This window comes from Bufo gargarizans, chromosome 1 (assembly GCF_014858855.1).
Source record: "Bufo gargarizans isolate SCDJY-AF-19 chromosome 1, ASM1485885v1, whole genome shotgun sequence".
Classification (NCBI taxonomy): domain Eukaryota; kingdom Metazoa; phylum Chordata; class Amphibia; order Anura; family Bufonidae; genus Bufo; species Bufo gargarizans.
Genome location: NC_058080.1, coordinates 547397410 through 547412220, shown reverse-complemented (window position 1 = coordinate 547412220; position 14811 = coordinate 547397410). Strand labels below are relative to the sequence as shown.

At 39.9% G+C, this 14811-nt stretch overlaps 1 protein-coding gene across 3 annotated transcripts in view; it reads left to right on the top strand.

Moving 5' to 3' along the window:
- The window catches only part of ARVCF (ARVCF delta catenin family member), a 574725-nt gene extending 560165 nt beyond the window's left edge, over window positions 1-14560 (top strand). For all 3 annotated transcript variants that reach the window (XM_044275582.1, XM_044275583.1, XM_044275581.1), the window contains 7 exons: window positions 403-553; window positions 1245-1437; window positions 2715-2826; window positions 3850-3940; window positions 4852-4905; window positions 5430-5521; window positions 8619-14560. In XM_044275582.1, coding sequence (XP_044131517.1) covers window positions 403-553; window positions 1245-1437; window positions 2715-2826; window positions 3850-3940; window positions 4852-4905; window positions 5430-5521; window positions 8619-8624 — 699 coding nt within the window. In that variant the 3' untranslated portion in view covers window positions 8625-14560. The remainder of the gene's footprint in view (window positions 1-402; window positions 554-1244; window positions 1438-2714; window positions 2827-3849; window positions 3941-4851; window positions 4906-5429; window positions 5522-8618) is intronic.
- The last annotated feature ends 251 nt before the right edge of the window (window positions 14561-14811 follow it).

Genomic DNA, 14811 nt, shown 5'->3' with positions numbered 1-14811 from the left:
GCCTGCTGCTCCATTAGCAGTCCTATTGGCTGTTTTATAACTTTGACTGCAAGAATATTGCAGCTGTGTTTGGTATGCGGTCAGGAGACTTCAGTGCTCACCGGAGAGATTTAGCCTCTACAAATAGCTGATCAGCGATTGGTATTGATGACCTATCCTGAGGTCTGTTTTCACTTGTAGGTCTATTTTTCTTTGTCATTTATTGTAGCTGTGTATAGCCAACACTGAGAAGATAAGTGAAAACATTATAGTCTGTAGAGTTGGGTATATACGAATGCAGTTTCTTGGGTTGCCATTCTACAGTGTAAAGTAATGGTTCCATATACAGTGTACCATGCTCAGTTTTACAGTTTCCCTCTAGAAATTCTCCTGATCTTGACAATATCTTAATCTGCATTTTAGTGGTCTACCTATATCCGTGCTACAGTCCGGAAAGAGAGAGGCCTGCCGGTGCTTGTTGAGTTGCTTCAGTCAGACTCCGACAAAGTAGTCAGGGCTGTTGCCATTGCTCTGAGGAATCTTTCCATGGACCGGCGCAACAAAGATTTGATTGGTAAGTGCCGTTCCAATTGGTGGTATTGTCCTTCAAATTTATTACAATTGTTTTGTCCACACATGGCACAATTGTATCTCAAACTAACCAAAAGGATTACCTGAAGGATTTCTGAGCTTCAGTGATGCAGATCTATTAAAATGCCAGTGTCCTCGGCATCAAAGTGATTATGCATTATGATCTGTGCTAAATATGCTTCTAATATATAGAGAATACTTTTTCCTTTATGAAAATGCCACGAGCTACAGAAAGATGTATTTTCCACATATTATGTAATTCTGTTCACATTAGCATATTTCTCCACTTTCTTCAGAATTTAGATTTTTCTCCATAATGTGGCTGAATTGAAAAGAGGCAGAGATTTCAGCTTTAGCACAATGTACAGAATATTTTTTTCATATTTGTGCATTACATTCCCATCAAATGAAAAGGTAGTTGCCAGGTTTCCAAGAAGTGGTAGGGAGGCTAGTACTGAAAGAATATTGAAGAGAATAGTTTGGAAAAGGGAATAGCCATATTTTTATAGCTAGCAAATATTTAGATATTGAAAATTGGGGCTTCAGGGATGTAAAGTGCATAAATAATGACTATTAGTGCATTGTATGATATATTGTCATTGTGTCCTGACTTATCTGATCATTTTATGACCTTGTGACGTCAATCAAGTGGCTTTGCTTTATTTGTCCATCAGGTAATTATGCCATGGGACAGCTGGTCCGAAACTTGCCTGGAGGACAACAGCGTCCTGCTAAGAATCTGGAAGAGGACACCGTGGTTGCAGTGCTGAACACGATCCATGAAATAGTCACCGATAGCTCTGAAAATGCCCGTTCTCTCGTCCAAACACAAGGAATTGAAAAACTTATCACTATAAACAAATCAAGGTGATTTAAAAGTATAGTAGACTTGGGCCTCATGCACACGAATGTATTTTGTTTCCATGTCCGTTCCGTTTTTTTTTTTTTTTTGGCGGATAGGATGTGGACCCATTCATAAAAATGCGGACAGGACAGTGTGCTATCCGCATCTGTATGTCCGTTCCGTAGTGCCGCAAAAAAAAAAATAACCTGTTCTATTCTTCGTTTTAGGCATTGTTGCAATGGATCTGCAATTTGTGGACCACAAAACATACGGTCATGTTCATGTACTCTTAATCTGTAGCCAGAACACCATTTTCCTGTACAGTGAAGCCATTTCAGGATTAACTCTCCCTAACTCTCTCTTGGCTATTTTTAAAGAGGACCTTTCATGTTTTTGTATTAATTGCAATAAATAATTTTACTTGCGGGGTATTCCCTGCTGATGCTGCCAACCTGCCTGATTATTATTATTTTTTATATCGCTCTTGTGCCCCACTGTCGCCCCCCCCCCCTTGTAGTATTCACGCTTGGTATGCTAATACTGAGCATCAGTACAGGGAGGAGGAGATGTCGAGGTTTCTCAATGGACGTCTTCTCCTCCAATCACAGTGGAGAGCGTCACAGCCAGGGAGAAGGAGACTCCCACTGAGAAACCCTTGCGTCTCCTCCTCCCTGTACCGATGCTCAGTATTGGCATACTGAGCGTGAAAACTACGGGGGGGGGGGGGGGGGGGTCACAGCAGGGCACAGGAGTGATACTTAAAAAGATCTGGTAGGATAGCAGCATCAGCTGCGGGTACCCCCCAAGTAAAGGTATTTATCGCAATTAATAGAAAACCACGAAAGGGCCTCTTTAAATCCCCACTGGACTGGATATGGGGAGGTCTTATGTCGGCATCTGCCTGTCAATGGCCTCTGCGGTCACGTGCTAAACGGCACATCATTCAATAGATATATAAATTCTATACATCTATTTTATCTAATCTCTCTGCATAATCTATATCTAATATACCCTCACATACAGAGTTGATTACTGCAGCCTTTACACTCACCGCTCCTGTGAGCATGTTTCTACACTCTGTTTCAGTCAATGTGAACTTAAGGCTTTTACAGAGACTGTGACCAGACTTCAGATCCACTGTATCTGTAACATAGCAGACAAATACCAACTTGCTGTTGGATACTCAGAAAGAAGTTTGCATTCCGAACAGATGAGAAAATGAAGTCTGTGCATGTGACTGTGTATCAATCTGTGCATTTTGATGATAATGACGCCTGGAATCTTCTGACACTTTATTTAGTCAGTCTCCAAGAGAGGTGAAGGCTGCCTCCCATGTCCTACAGATGATTTGGAGCTACAAGGAACTTCGTAATGCTCTTCAAAAAGAAGGGTGGAACAAAGCAAACTTCCAGGTAAAGACTTATTATGGTGGGTGGATTTCGAAATATCACCACCATCTTTCAGGGGTGTTGCTAGGCCTGGGCTCTGGATTACAAGCATATTGGCCAGCACATTTTTCTTCATTGTTGGGCAGCTTCTTTTAATGCTTCAACTAAGCCACAAGTACTGGGCTGCTGGGGGTCTCCAGATGAGTTTAGCCTGTGGCACATTAAGCCTATAATTAGTGGCTCCATTACATGCCAGTCTACTCTAAAGTGTAGTGAGACCCGCCAGCAGCCCTGAACTGGTGGCTTATTAGCGTATGAAGCAGGACTTGTAATTGGATCCTCCCAGCCAAAGACAACATTCCAGACAGAACAAGTAGATTAAAGAGCTGCTGCTTCCTGTCCTGCTCACCAGTGCTTGTACCAGAGTTTAAAAGTGCTTGTGTAAATGGCCTCTGCCAGCCGAGCAGAAACTAGTGCCATTGTGATTCTGTGGAGGAGGGAACACAGAATTGCTATTCTACCTTGTATGTTTATGGGACCTGTCGGTGTTTTACACGATACACTGCTTGTTGGAGCAGTGAGATATAGATAGAGAGATATATATATATATATATATAACACTAACACACACACACACACACACACACACACACACACACACACACTCATCCGCTTCCGACATTGGCTTGGTAGCATGGAGCTCATGAAGGAAGTTAATACCAAACCCACTTTGGATTCCTATTTTAAAATGTTTTTATATACACAGATGGGAATACCATAGTAATTTACCGAAGTCTCGCACTACTTTTGGACGAGACAAAGTTTGGCTGCCCCGAGCCAATAAGGAAACTGCATAAACACTGAAGTTTTTGAACAAATTGACTTAGAAACTATGATCCGAAGACTCCCTCTCCACAATTGATCAGCATATCTATTTTCTTTCATCTTTAATATCATTAATATGTTGTGCCACTTGCCTGTACGTTATTTTAATAAAGTTTATTTTTAAATGTATTTTAATCACTCCTTCTCTTGTATATTTTTCAGTCTGCCACAGCGACGCTGCCAAAAGGATCCAAGAATAATGGAAAGTCTGGATTTGATGACAGCACACTTCCTCTGGTGGATAAAAATCAAGGTGAGAGAAATGGTAGAACAAATATGTACAGCTGAGCCACAGATTTAATGTTTTTATGGGACTTGGCAATTGCACAGTATTGCTGAAAAAAAGCCGCAGGGGTCTTCAGTGTAGCAGAGCTCTATTGAAATCATTGACGAGTCTGACTGCATAGCTCAGAGAAACAGGAATTTCTAAACTATGAGCCAAAGAGCTGTAGGGCTCAGAAGAGCAATGAGAGCCCTTGTTTTGAAAACTGGTTGGGATCCCACCACAGGTCCTCCATCGTCTCAAATTTCCTTAAAGGAAATCTGTCATCAGAAAATTACCTATTTAAATCAAGTTTTTATGCTAAATGTTTTTGTTGTTGGTCATCCTAATCCTGTCTGTACAGGTATATTTTCATCACAGAACACAAGTCTCTACGTGGTTAGACCTAGGGATCAGTGCAAAAAAACTGCACAATTTTAGTTTTTGGGTTTTTTCTTTTCTGATGCATTCCGGTTAACTGTGCATATACGCTCTTAGGTAAAATAAATTGTCTTATATTTATTTAACACCCTTAAAAATCAGTAGTTTTTCACTTCTCTGTACTAGATCTTATACAGGAGTCATAGCATTTGAGCTCAGATGACACACTGTGTTACATAAAATGTGACCTGTGTAGACTTGCTGCAGTATCTACCTTCTACTGCAAGCACACTAGTAGCATTACCCTTTTCCAGTATTGATCCTATGGCTTATTGCTGTACGTTTTACATTGCCATATGTCACTCTGCCTTTAATCAACACTTGGGCAGCACAGACACATTTACAGTAATAATGGATTTGCCATATTCCTTGTATGCCTTGTTGTCTGCACCTTTTTGTAAGCGGAAACATCTTTGCAATTCAGTAATGGTTGATTTAAATAGTCTTCTCGTGTGTTACAGGAAACAAGAAGTCTGGAAGCCGTGACATGATCCCCATGGGGGAGCTTGGCCCTGGTAAGCGAACAATGGAAAAGACCAGTGAAGAAACCATGCACAGAAGAATTCCCCATCATCTCTTTTTATATAGAATTCTACATTTTCTTGTTGGCTTTTGTTAGCGTCCGTGCATACGGCAGGCTCCTTAGTATGGAGCCTCTCAGCCTCCGTGGATTGCCGTACAGGTTAATCGATTGCTTTACGGCACATTAGTGCTCATTTTAAAGAACCCTGAACCTACATTGCAAGTTTGGTTACAAAGCATTTCTAAGCATTTAAAAGAATGTCTCTAGTAGGGGGTCAAAGATTGAGATAGATTTATTGACATGGTGAATGTCATGGGCTCTGTATGGTTTAGTGCTGCCGTGCCTTCTGTGAATACATATGGTTAATAAGACTGAATAGCAATCAAATTGCGTAAGTCATTCTAGGGACAGTTTAACACTACTGTAGACGTGTGGTTGTAATGTTAATTGTCCATGGTTCATATTTCCACAATTATGAGTTTTGGCAATCTAAGCTTTCTTTACTTTCATCCCTAGATGGATATTCCACTATTGATCACAGAGACAAGGAGCGCAAATTCAGATCCAATGAAAACATGGGAGATCTGTCAGAAAAAGAGCCCTTAAAGGTACCGTTTATCAGCGCTGCCATTGCTTGCGTGGGGTTACCCTGCCATTTCTGCGCAGGTTATCACTTACCACTGTAGAATTCTATTCATCTGGAAATCTGGTATTCTTGTCAAAATGGGTCACTGCGTTTTGACTTGTCGTCTTTCTCGGAACCATCACACTTTTTTGACCTTATCTTTTTCACTAACACAGATTTCCATTTTTTGGGTGTTGCGGTTGTACATATTTTTTCTTTGTAGTTCTACCTTTTCTTTCAGGATGTAGCCCATATCTAAAATGGGAAGCCATGTAAGTTTCATGGCATCCACTAGGTGTCACTACTATATTATAAATGTGCTAAACATACAGTAAATTATGGGACCTTATACTGTGTAATTTGCAATTTTAGTGTTCACTATCCAGCTGCATACAGACTAAAAAGCAGTAGGTATAGAAATAAATACCAAACCAAAATTGAATAATATTTTTAGAAAACATTCAACACTTTTCACCAATGTTTTTAGTAGCACTCAGAAACTAGCCATATACTGCTAGGGCATAATACTATATTTGTGCTAGGGCATAATACCTGGTAAAAATATCACACTTTATGGCCAGATTAATTATATGGCAGTAAGTAGAGGTGTGTATGGTACAAGATTATAAGTTATTGTTGTTGACCTTTCATGTTAGAAAGCTGAAAGAAGCCATGCCATAGTGGATGTGAAAAATGAAAATCGGACATCATATAGTACATGACCATCTTACTAACAAGGCTAGAACCAGCCCTGTACCTCACATGGATCCAGAAATCCCCCTATTCATTGCTTCAATTGTTCTGCTAGATTTATTCCAGGTTATTAGCTCAGGGAGCATATCCTTTTACAAGGATCATGTCCATTCTTCTGTAGCTTTTTCCCTGTAACTGCCATAGCTTCTAACAAGACTTAAACTGCGCGGATGCAACCACCTCAGTGAGGGGGACAAGACATATGGAAATAAGAAACAGCAGGTGGCGCTATACAGATACATTTTATGGAGTAATTCAGTGGCTATTCTAAAAATGTTTTATTTAATGCAATTACAAAAGTATTTAGATCCAGGTGCTGGTTTGAAAAATGTAGAATATTTTTCGTGGCACAGCGCAGTTTTTGGGGACAAGCATTCAAACAAACTTTCATTCCTGATAATTGCAGCATGTAAAAGTGCTGCTGATCACCTGCATAAGCAAGTGCACCTTTGTTGGGTGAGTACATCTTTCATGCGCCACCTAAAATCCTTGTTCATTGGTAGCGCATCTTCCGGTGTAAACAGACAATGAATCTCAAAGATTGTAGCCCCATAAATCCTAAATCATTGCTGAATGCCAATGTAGCTAAAAAATGGGCAATTGGCCACCCTTATTGTGCGTTATCTCCATTTTAGCTCCCAGCTCTTGTATAAAAATACAAGTCCCAAATTATGTGCAGTAAATATGCAGACATGTGATGCTGTATTTTTCGGTTTTGTATGATCCTCTTGATGTGATATCTAACAATTCCGGGTTTTCAGTTAGAATGTTGTATTTTGCTCTTTTGCTAACTTTTTGCCACTCCTTTATCCTGTCACGTAATTAACTCCTTTCCTTCCAAGCTTTGGCTGGTGATGCACCTCTCCTTGCATTAATATCTGTTTTGCTCTCTCTATTCCTTTACTGCTGCTGCAGAATGACTCAAATAAGAAACACATTACCCGGAGTAACAGGCCTACTGTCAGTCTGGTGGATGCACGCGACACTAAACCGCAGCCTGTTGACTCCTGGGTCTAACTTTGCATGCATGGTAGGTCTTTCTAATGTCTTTGTGGGATCTTGGTTGTGTAACTTTTCACTACTCAAGGTATCATTTCTTTACAAACTTACTAAGGCTACTTTCACACTAGCGTTAATATTTTCCGGTATTAAAATCCATATTAGGGTCGAAATACCGGAAAATAAACACTTCCGGTTTGTCCCCATGTTTAAAGATAATACAATTGGATCCGTTCATAACAAATACAGATGGTTGTATTATCAGTAACGGAAGCATTGTTGCTGAACCCTGCTGGATCCAGCAAGTACGCTAGTGTGAAAGTAGCCTAAGGCTAAAGAAGATTAGTTTCTCCTTTGTTGCATGATTAAAATAAATTCTGTTGGTTTCTGAAAGCTTTGAGGTGTCTGATTTCTGCTCTCACTTTTTATTTATCCTGCTTAGTTTGGTGTGATGGCAAACACTGTAATGTGTGATGAGCATGATTCTACACATATCAAGTTCAAATTGTTATCCCCTCCCTTCCCAAAAATGTTTTTCTTAATTGAAGGAATTGAAACAGATGATCTACCAAATTGACCAAAGCTGCTTGAGGATGCTGAAAGCTAAAAAACTTTTATACCTTGATAACTGAACAATAAGTTAAAGGACTTAATGTGACCACTGGATCGGAGGTGAAAAACATGCTCCTGAGTCTGGACTGACTCCCCGTGCTTCGAAACGGCACACACCTGGCAGCTATGGCTCCCTCACCACTCCTGAGCAAGTGCCATCTCTAAAGATAAAACTTCAAGGCCTTAATGTGGACTGAAAGGGGTTGTGCCAACTTATTTTACAGTGATTGCTGGGTCCTTGCACTGATCACAAGTACAGGGGTCCCATACCCCTGAGGAATTATGTTGGCAAGCTGCATATTACCACTACTGCTCAACTTTACTCTATTTCCAGTAGTCCCACAGAGAATCAGTGCTTGGCCATCTCCTGCAGACTCAGGGAAGGAGTCCTCTAGATAGGGGATAAGTTAACTTGGCACAACCCCTATAAGTCTCCATTCTTGAGGCCTACTATCATCTGCTAGGCCACAGCTAAAGCCTGAGCTATGATGTGACAACTGAGCAGCCACCCAAGAATTTGTAAGACTTTGTCAGCCGACCGCTGCAGTTAAGAGTACTTTACCACTTTCCAATCCTTTTATCTAGACAAAATGCATTCATCCTATAAAGTCAGAATTATATGCTGCTGGTTGCTGCCAGAACTAACATTTACACTTGACATAACTGTTCTCCTAATGACTCTTCACTCACTAATGTACTCTTTTCTTCTGTTACAGGGATAATCTTGTGGTGATTCTTTTTGAGAAGACATTTTTTTATGTTAATTTTTTCCAAACCAAGAATCACTCATTTTTAATACACATTGGAGGTATCATTGCCCACCACTGCCATAATGTTTTCAATGAAGAACCATTTTGGTAAGAGACTGAATGAAAACTGCCATCTGCTGTGATTCAGAACCAAACTTGTGATCATCGCCAAAAACCGCTGTTGCTTAATTTTACTTCAGAACTGAATCTTTTTTAGTACATATGTATAGTATATATTCATAAAGTAACATTCCCTTTGAGGCTTCCTGCACCTTGCACCATTTGAAGAAGAATTGCCTTTCTAACGGAGAATTGGGATGGTGCAGCCTGTAGGACTAGAAGATGGAAAGAAGGGAATTGTTTTTAATGGGCAAATTTCCTGCACGAAAAAAAAAGAAAAGAAAAAAAAAACACAAGACTTTAAGGCATTGACTTTAAATCGAGCACTTTTCCTTTTCTTTGGTTTTCTGTTAGCTGCCTCAGCGTGAACTATGAACGTTTTGTCGCTTGAGGTACAGAGATAATTTTATTTTCTTGCTACAAAGTGATGGAAATATCAAAAGGATTGTGGATTAAGAAATACGTTGCTGCATGGAATGAGAAAGTGGGAAAAAAAAACCTTTTTAGATACGTCTGTGCTGTAGACCCTGATGGTTTTGTCCTTTTTTTAGAAAGTATCTGAATGTGATGTAAGGATTTACTTGCCGGTAATAGAGCTCCTTCCCCAGGTCATCTCTGCATTCTGACTATGGAATGTATTAAAGACTGGCGTTTTTCTGCCAAATACTATACCTTAGCTGGACTCCTTCTCCAAAACGTGCATGTCATTAACTGGAATGCAGTTTGAGCTCACTCATTTGCATACATGCTTTTACAAAGGGTCCTGTAGGTTGTACATTTGACAACATGTAATAGTGTGTGTGTGTATACACACACACACACACACACACACACACTCTTTTATGGCTGGTTTAGCTACCGCCTGCAGCTACAGTATGTTTCTCTCTCCTGCAATCTGTGTGCAGAACATTCTGCTGTATAATAATTATGCCTTTTATCTTGTGCTTTCTCTCTTCAATCACTTTGCAACAAGATTTCAAGAACCGACCAACCATCTCTGAACTGTCTGGAAGTTCTTTACCCTTTCTCATCTTGCAGTCATCTTAACTGTTTTAAGACCTTTTACCATGAACATATTGCTGCAATTCTGATCCTTTTTATTAAAAATAAGGAATTACGTTTACTGTTGGAATTTTAATGTACTTTCAGTAGGTGCTCAAACAGATCTGTTACCGAGGGTGAGGTGTGCATTCTTTTCTTGTATTTGCAGGGATGGGACTTTTTTTTATTTTTACATTAATGTAATATTTCATGCTGTACTAAACTTAATGTGCGTAGATGTTTTCTTGGATGTTAAAAAAAACAAACAAAATCAAAGCAGTCAAGATCATCTTACTGGTTGCCATCTGTTAGTGTGTGTTGTATGGGGTCAACCTGCACCCTTGTAATCCTTAAATAGATTGAATTCACCTCCAGTCTTGGGGTTATATGGAGAAAGAAGAAAGAAAAAAAAATCATGGGTCAACCCACCACCTATTATAGGATGGTTGCCCTCTATACAAGGCTGCAGGTATCTCCCTTCTATATGGTTTGCTGTCCAGACACACATGTATCCTACTATAAACTAAACATTTATTGATTCTGTAGAAACAGATGATAGCAGCACATTACATTTTTGTAGCCTTGTTTATTCTCTTAGGATATCTAATATACTTTCAAGAGGACTTTGAAACTATATCTGACAACTGTAACTGTATATCTGAAGAGTGAAATCTGCATTTTAACACCTGTATAAGAGATGACTCATTTTTTTCGTTCACTGTTAATATCCTTAATGTTGTTCCTGTGAACAGTGGAATTTGCACTGCCTTTTGCCTTGGAGTTTGGTTTTTATCACGTACTTGTTGCTTAAGGGGCTGTCAACGCAACGATAGACATGTGAATAATCTCAGCCTGTGTATCCTAGCAGCAACAGAGCATTTGCATTTGGCTAGAACCTTGAAAAATCTCTGACCTGTTCTGAAAGTGGTCATCTTATAAGCTGCCCTTGGACACTTGGCCAACTGGAATAATGCTGATTTCATGACCATATATAGTTCAGTGTGTGTCTGTATTGCCACATGATCTATCCTCCATAAGAAAGTATTTGAATTTAAAAAAGGGACTGGCCAAGGGACTGGCCATAATTTGTTCACATTGAATTGATAATTTTGTTGGAACATACTGGTGTACATTTTTGTACTGATATCCAAGTGCCGCATTGCAATAGTAGCCTGTGTTCTTTAAAAGGGTTGTCTCACGTCAGCACATAGCATTTAATGGAGAGAAAGTTAATACAAGACACTAATGGATTGTGATTGTCCATATTGCCTTCTTTGCTGGCTGGATTCATTTTTCAATTACATTATATACTGCTCATTTCCATTGTTACAAACACCCTGCAATCTATCAGCAGTGGTTGTGCTTGCACACTATAGGAAAAAGTAGTAGCCTATGCGCGCTCCTACGGTCCAGAGGCCAGTGGTTTTTGCTATAATATTCAAGCACAACCACCATGGAAATGAGCCAGTGTATAATGTGACGGAAAAATGACTCAAGTCATCAAAGGTGGCTATATGGACAATCACAATACATTAAGTGCCTTGTATTAACTTTCTCTACATGATAAATGGCACTTGCTGAAGTGTGACAACCCCTTTTAATGTCTACTCCGAGTATAATGCCATATTGCTGGGACTGAGGTTGTCACTAGTGCCATTCTCAATGTTCTTAGAATTGCCATACAAAAAAAGCATTAGTTAAATTAGAACATGTTACCTCAGCAGAAATCTGTTGTGTATTGCAAGAAACCTTTGGAAATATAATACACATATGGATATTGGAAAAAACAAGGGGGTAAACGTATTAGTGTTTGGTGTTTTACGCCAGTCTTTGAGGCGCAGGCTCCAGAATGAAATCTACAGGAGCTCAGAGCAGCAGATGTTGGTCTTCATTTGTGCAAATAAAAATAAATGTGGTGAACCTGCTGAGCCTCCCTCACCACACTTTTTGGAAAGTGTCCGGGGTGGCGCACAAATGCCACTTGCAACAAAGTTTGTTTCTAGTGGCATTTAAAAAGGTGCAAACATGAGGTTTACAACTTTTTTTTTTTTTTTTTGCCAAAAAAGGGGCTCATGGAGGTAAAACTCCCCAAGCCCTGCACTCTAAACTTTGGCTTCAAAAGGCATTTTAAAGAGTATCCACAGGATAGGAGATGACTATTTTAGATCGATGGGGGTCCTACCACTGGGACCTCCACTAATAACCAGAACGAAGCAGCAGGTTGGGCATGCGCACTGCCACACTATTCATCTCTACAGAGCTCCAGAGACAGTGCTGTGTCTGGAACTCCCATAGAGTGAAATGGAACCGCAGTGCATATATGCTGTGTCTAGGGGATAACTGATCACAGCAGGAACACCCCTTTTAAATGATTCGCTCTAATTTTGCCATGCAGACAGAGCAGCCCAATTTAAGTTTACATTTGCATAAGGCTACAAAAAGTGTGTAACGATTTCTTGGCCGCAGAAGCCTTCATAATTAATATCACAAAAAAGTTAGATACATGGTGACTGGTTTTAGAAAGTGTGTGCTTACCTTTTTATAGTGGAATATTACAAGAGTAATTTTGCTTCAATGCATATTGACTTTTAGACAGTTGATTTCTACAAGTGAGCACTGATTTAAAATATAGCAGTAACTAGTCAATAAAAAAAACAAAGATCTTTAGTGTTGAAATTTACTTTTCACACTAGCTGCACGGACCTCCTGCAGGCTGTTTCGGCGGGTGATCAGCCTGTTGGATCCGTCCTGCCGCTAGTGAACGCGTGCCCCCGGACTACCACTCCGGCCCCATTGACTATAATGGGGGAGGGGTGGAGTTCCGGCGGCAGCGCACGCCGAGGGGCTGCCGGAATCAAAGTACGTGTTTTGTTTTTTTGTTTTTCTTCCTTCCTGCTGTTAGATTGGAATTACACATGCAGTTGTGAGCCAAAGTTCACTTTCACACTGCAATATTTTTGTTTGTAAAGTGTTTTGTAACCCAAAATATGAATAGTGCAAATGACTGACCACAATAAAGCTGTGTAAGAGTGGTCTTGAAGGGGCTGTCCTAAATCCCCATAATCCACCCTGCGGGACTGTTAAGAGTACTGTACCTGCTTCCCACTGCACTGTGGTTCCTGGGCTGTCTTGGACTTCCAGTCCCCTCCTCCACGGGCTAATGTGTGCCACTGCAGCCAGTAACTGGCCTCAGAGGTGGCTTGTTCCGAAGTGGCTCAGCACATCATTTTCCCAACTTTTTTTTTCTCTACTATGTTTTAAAAATGATGCATCAGGTAAGGAATATATAAAATGCAGATGTTTTATACATTTTTCATCCTTTATAATCTGCTTTTTTGATAGCTTGTGTGGCTGCGGCATTCCTTGGCAGCATGTCATTTAGTGCATCTCATTAGACATGTTTTTGGCGGTTATGAAAGTAGCTCTGGTTAGAGACCATCATAGTGCCCTGACTTTTTGTGAGAATTGTTTCACTGAGCTTACATGGATTAAAAAAGTTCTCCTCATATTGAGGTCAGGATTGTAATCAGTGATTTGGTTTCTTTGAATTGGACAACCCCTCCAACATGCTCTTCTCCAAACAGCACTGGGAAATGGGCTAAAATAAAACATGCATCAATATTCACTTTCTAGATCCAGTGCCGTTGCTCTGGTTCTCCACTTCAGGCTTAGTTTATCTGGCAGCAGTGATAAGGCAATAATACTGCAGCCAATCATTTCCGAGTGTCTGGTTTCTTGCTGAAACTGGAATACCCCTTTTAAAAAAAAATATATAATTATAATAATAATGTATGCTATATAACTGGTAATACATTATTCTAAGACCTTGGTCACGATCATTGTATTATGTGGGTCAGAGATTTTCTTGGGGACCAAGCCTATATACATTAGGGAAATGTTGCAAAAAATCAGACTTTGCTCTGTTACCAAACTTTGGCAGCTAAATTTTATTAAAAAGAAATCAACTGAGAAATATTTTAAAAGCAACCATGTTTGTAACTATCATGTGCCTTAAACCAACTTTCATGATAGATATAAGCAAAGTGGAAAAAAAAAAAAAAACTACAGAAGGTTTCTACCTTTCCTTTTATTCTTTGGCATTTTCTGTTATGTTGAAGGAGTTGTCTGAGTGTTTAATACTGGTGAAGTATTCATCAGTATCTGATCAATAGGTGTCCCACTTCCAGCACCCTGGCCGATCATCTAGTGAAGAGACCGTGGTGCTCTGCGAGCGCCACAGCTTCTGCCAAGGTCAGTGATGTCACGTTCATTGGTCACGTAGCCTAGCCTAGACATGGCTAAGCTGCAATACCAAGCACAGACACTATCCATTGGATGATGCTGTGAGGAGGCTGCGGCACTCGCTGGGGAGCTCAAGACCCTTCAAACTGCTGATCAGTGGGGGTGTCAAATGTCAGATCCCTCCTCAACTGATTTTATACTTATGACCTATTCCTGGGGTGTGTCATAAGTATTAAACACTCAGACAACCCCTTTAACGTTTGAATTGTGTTTAGACTGTAATTCAAGAATTCGCAAGAGGAAAAAACTGACTGATTTTAAAGTGATTGCTCTAATTTTATTTTCTCCCAAAATGATAAATAATCGCAATCAAAGAGTTAAGATAACATTGTATATTCTATGCTGGTGTTTTACTAATCTGGATAGATTTGATGCCTGTTAAGTGCCAGGTGTGAAAAAAAGATGACAAGCTTGACCTGTTTTCAATAAACCATGCCTGGACCAAACATTGCATGTGACCCTGTCCTATGTTCATTGGACTGCACCAGCAAGAGGGCTCTGAGGGCTGTCATTTATCAGTGGAATTTATGCTATGAAGCCATGACGCTACCTCTACAAATACATTGCTGAAAATACTGTTTTATTACACTAGTTGCTAACATTATACAGGTGAAACGTGAAAAATTAGAATATCGTGCAAAAGTCAATTTATTTCCATAATGCAAATTAAAAGGAATTGCATTAATGCAGCTTAAAA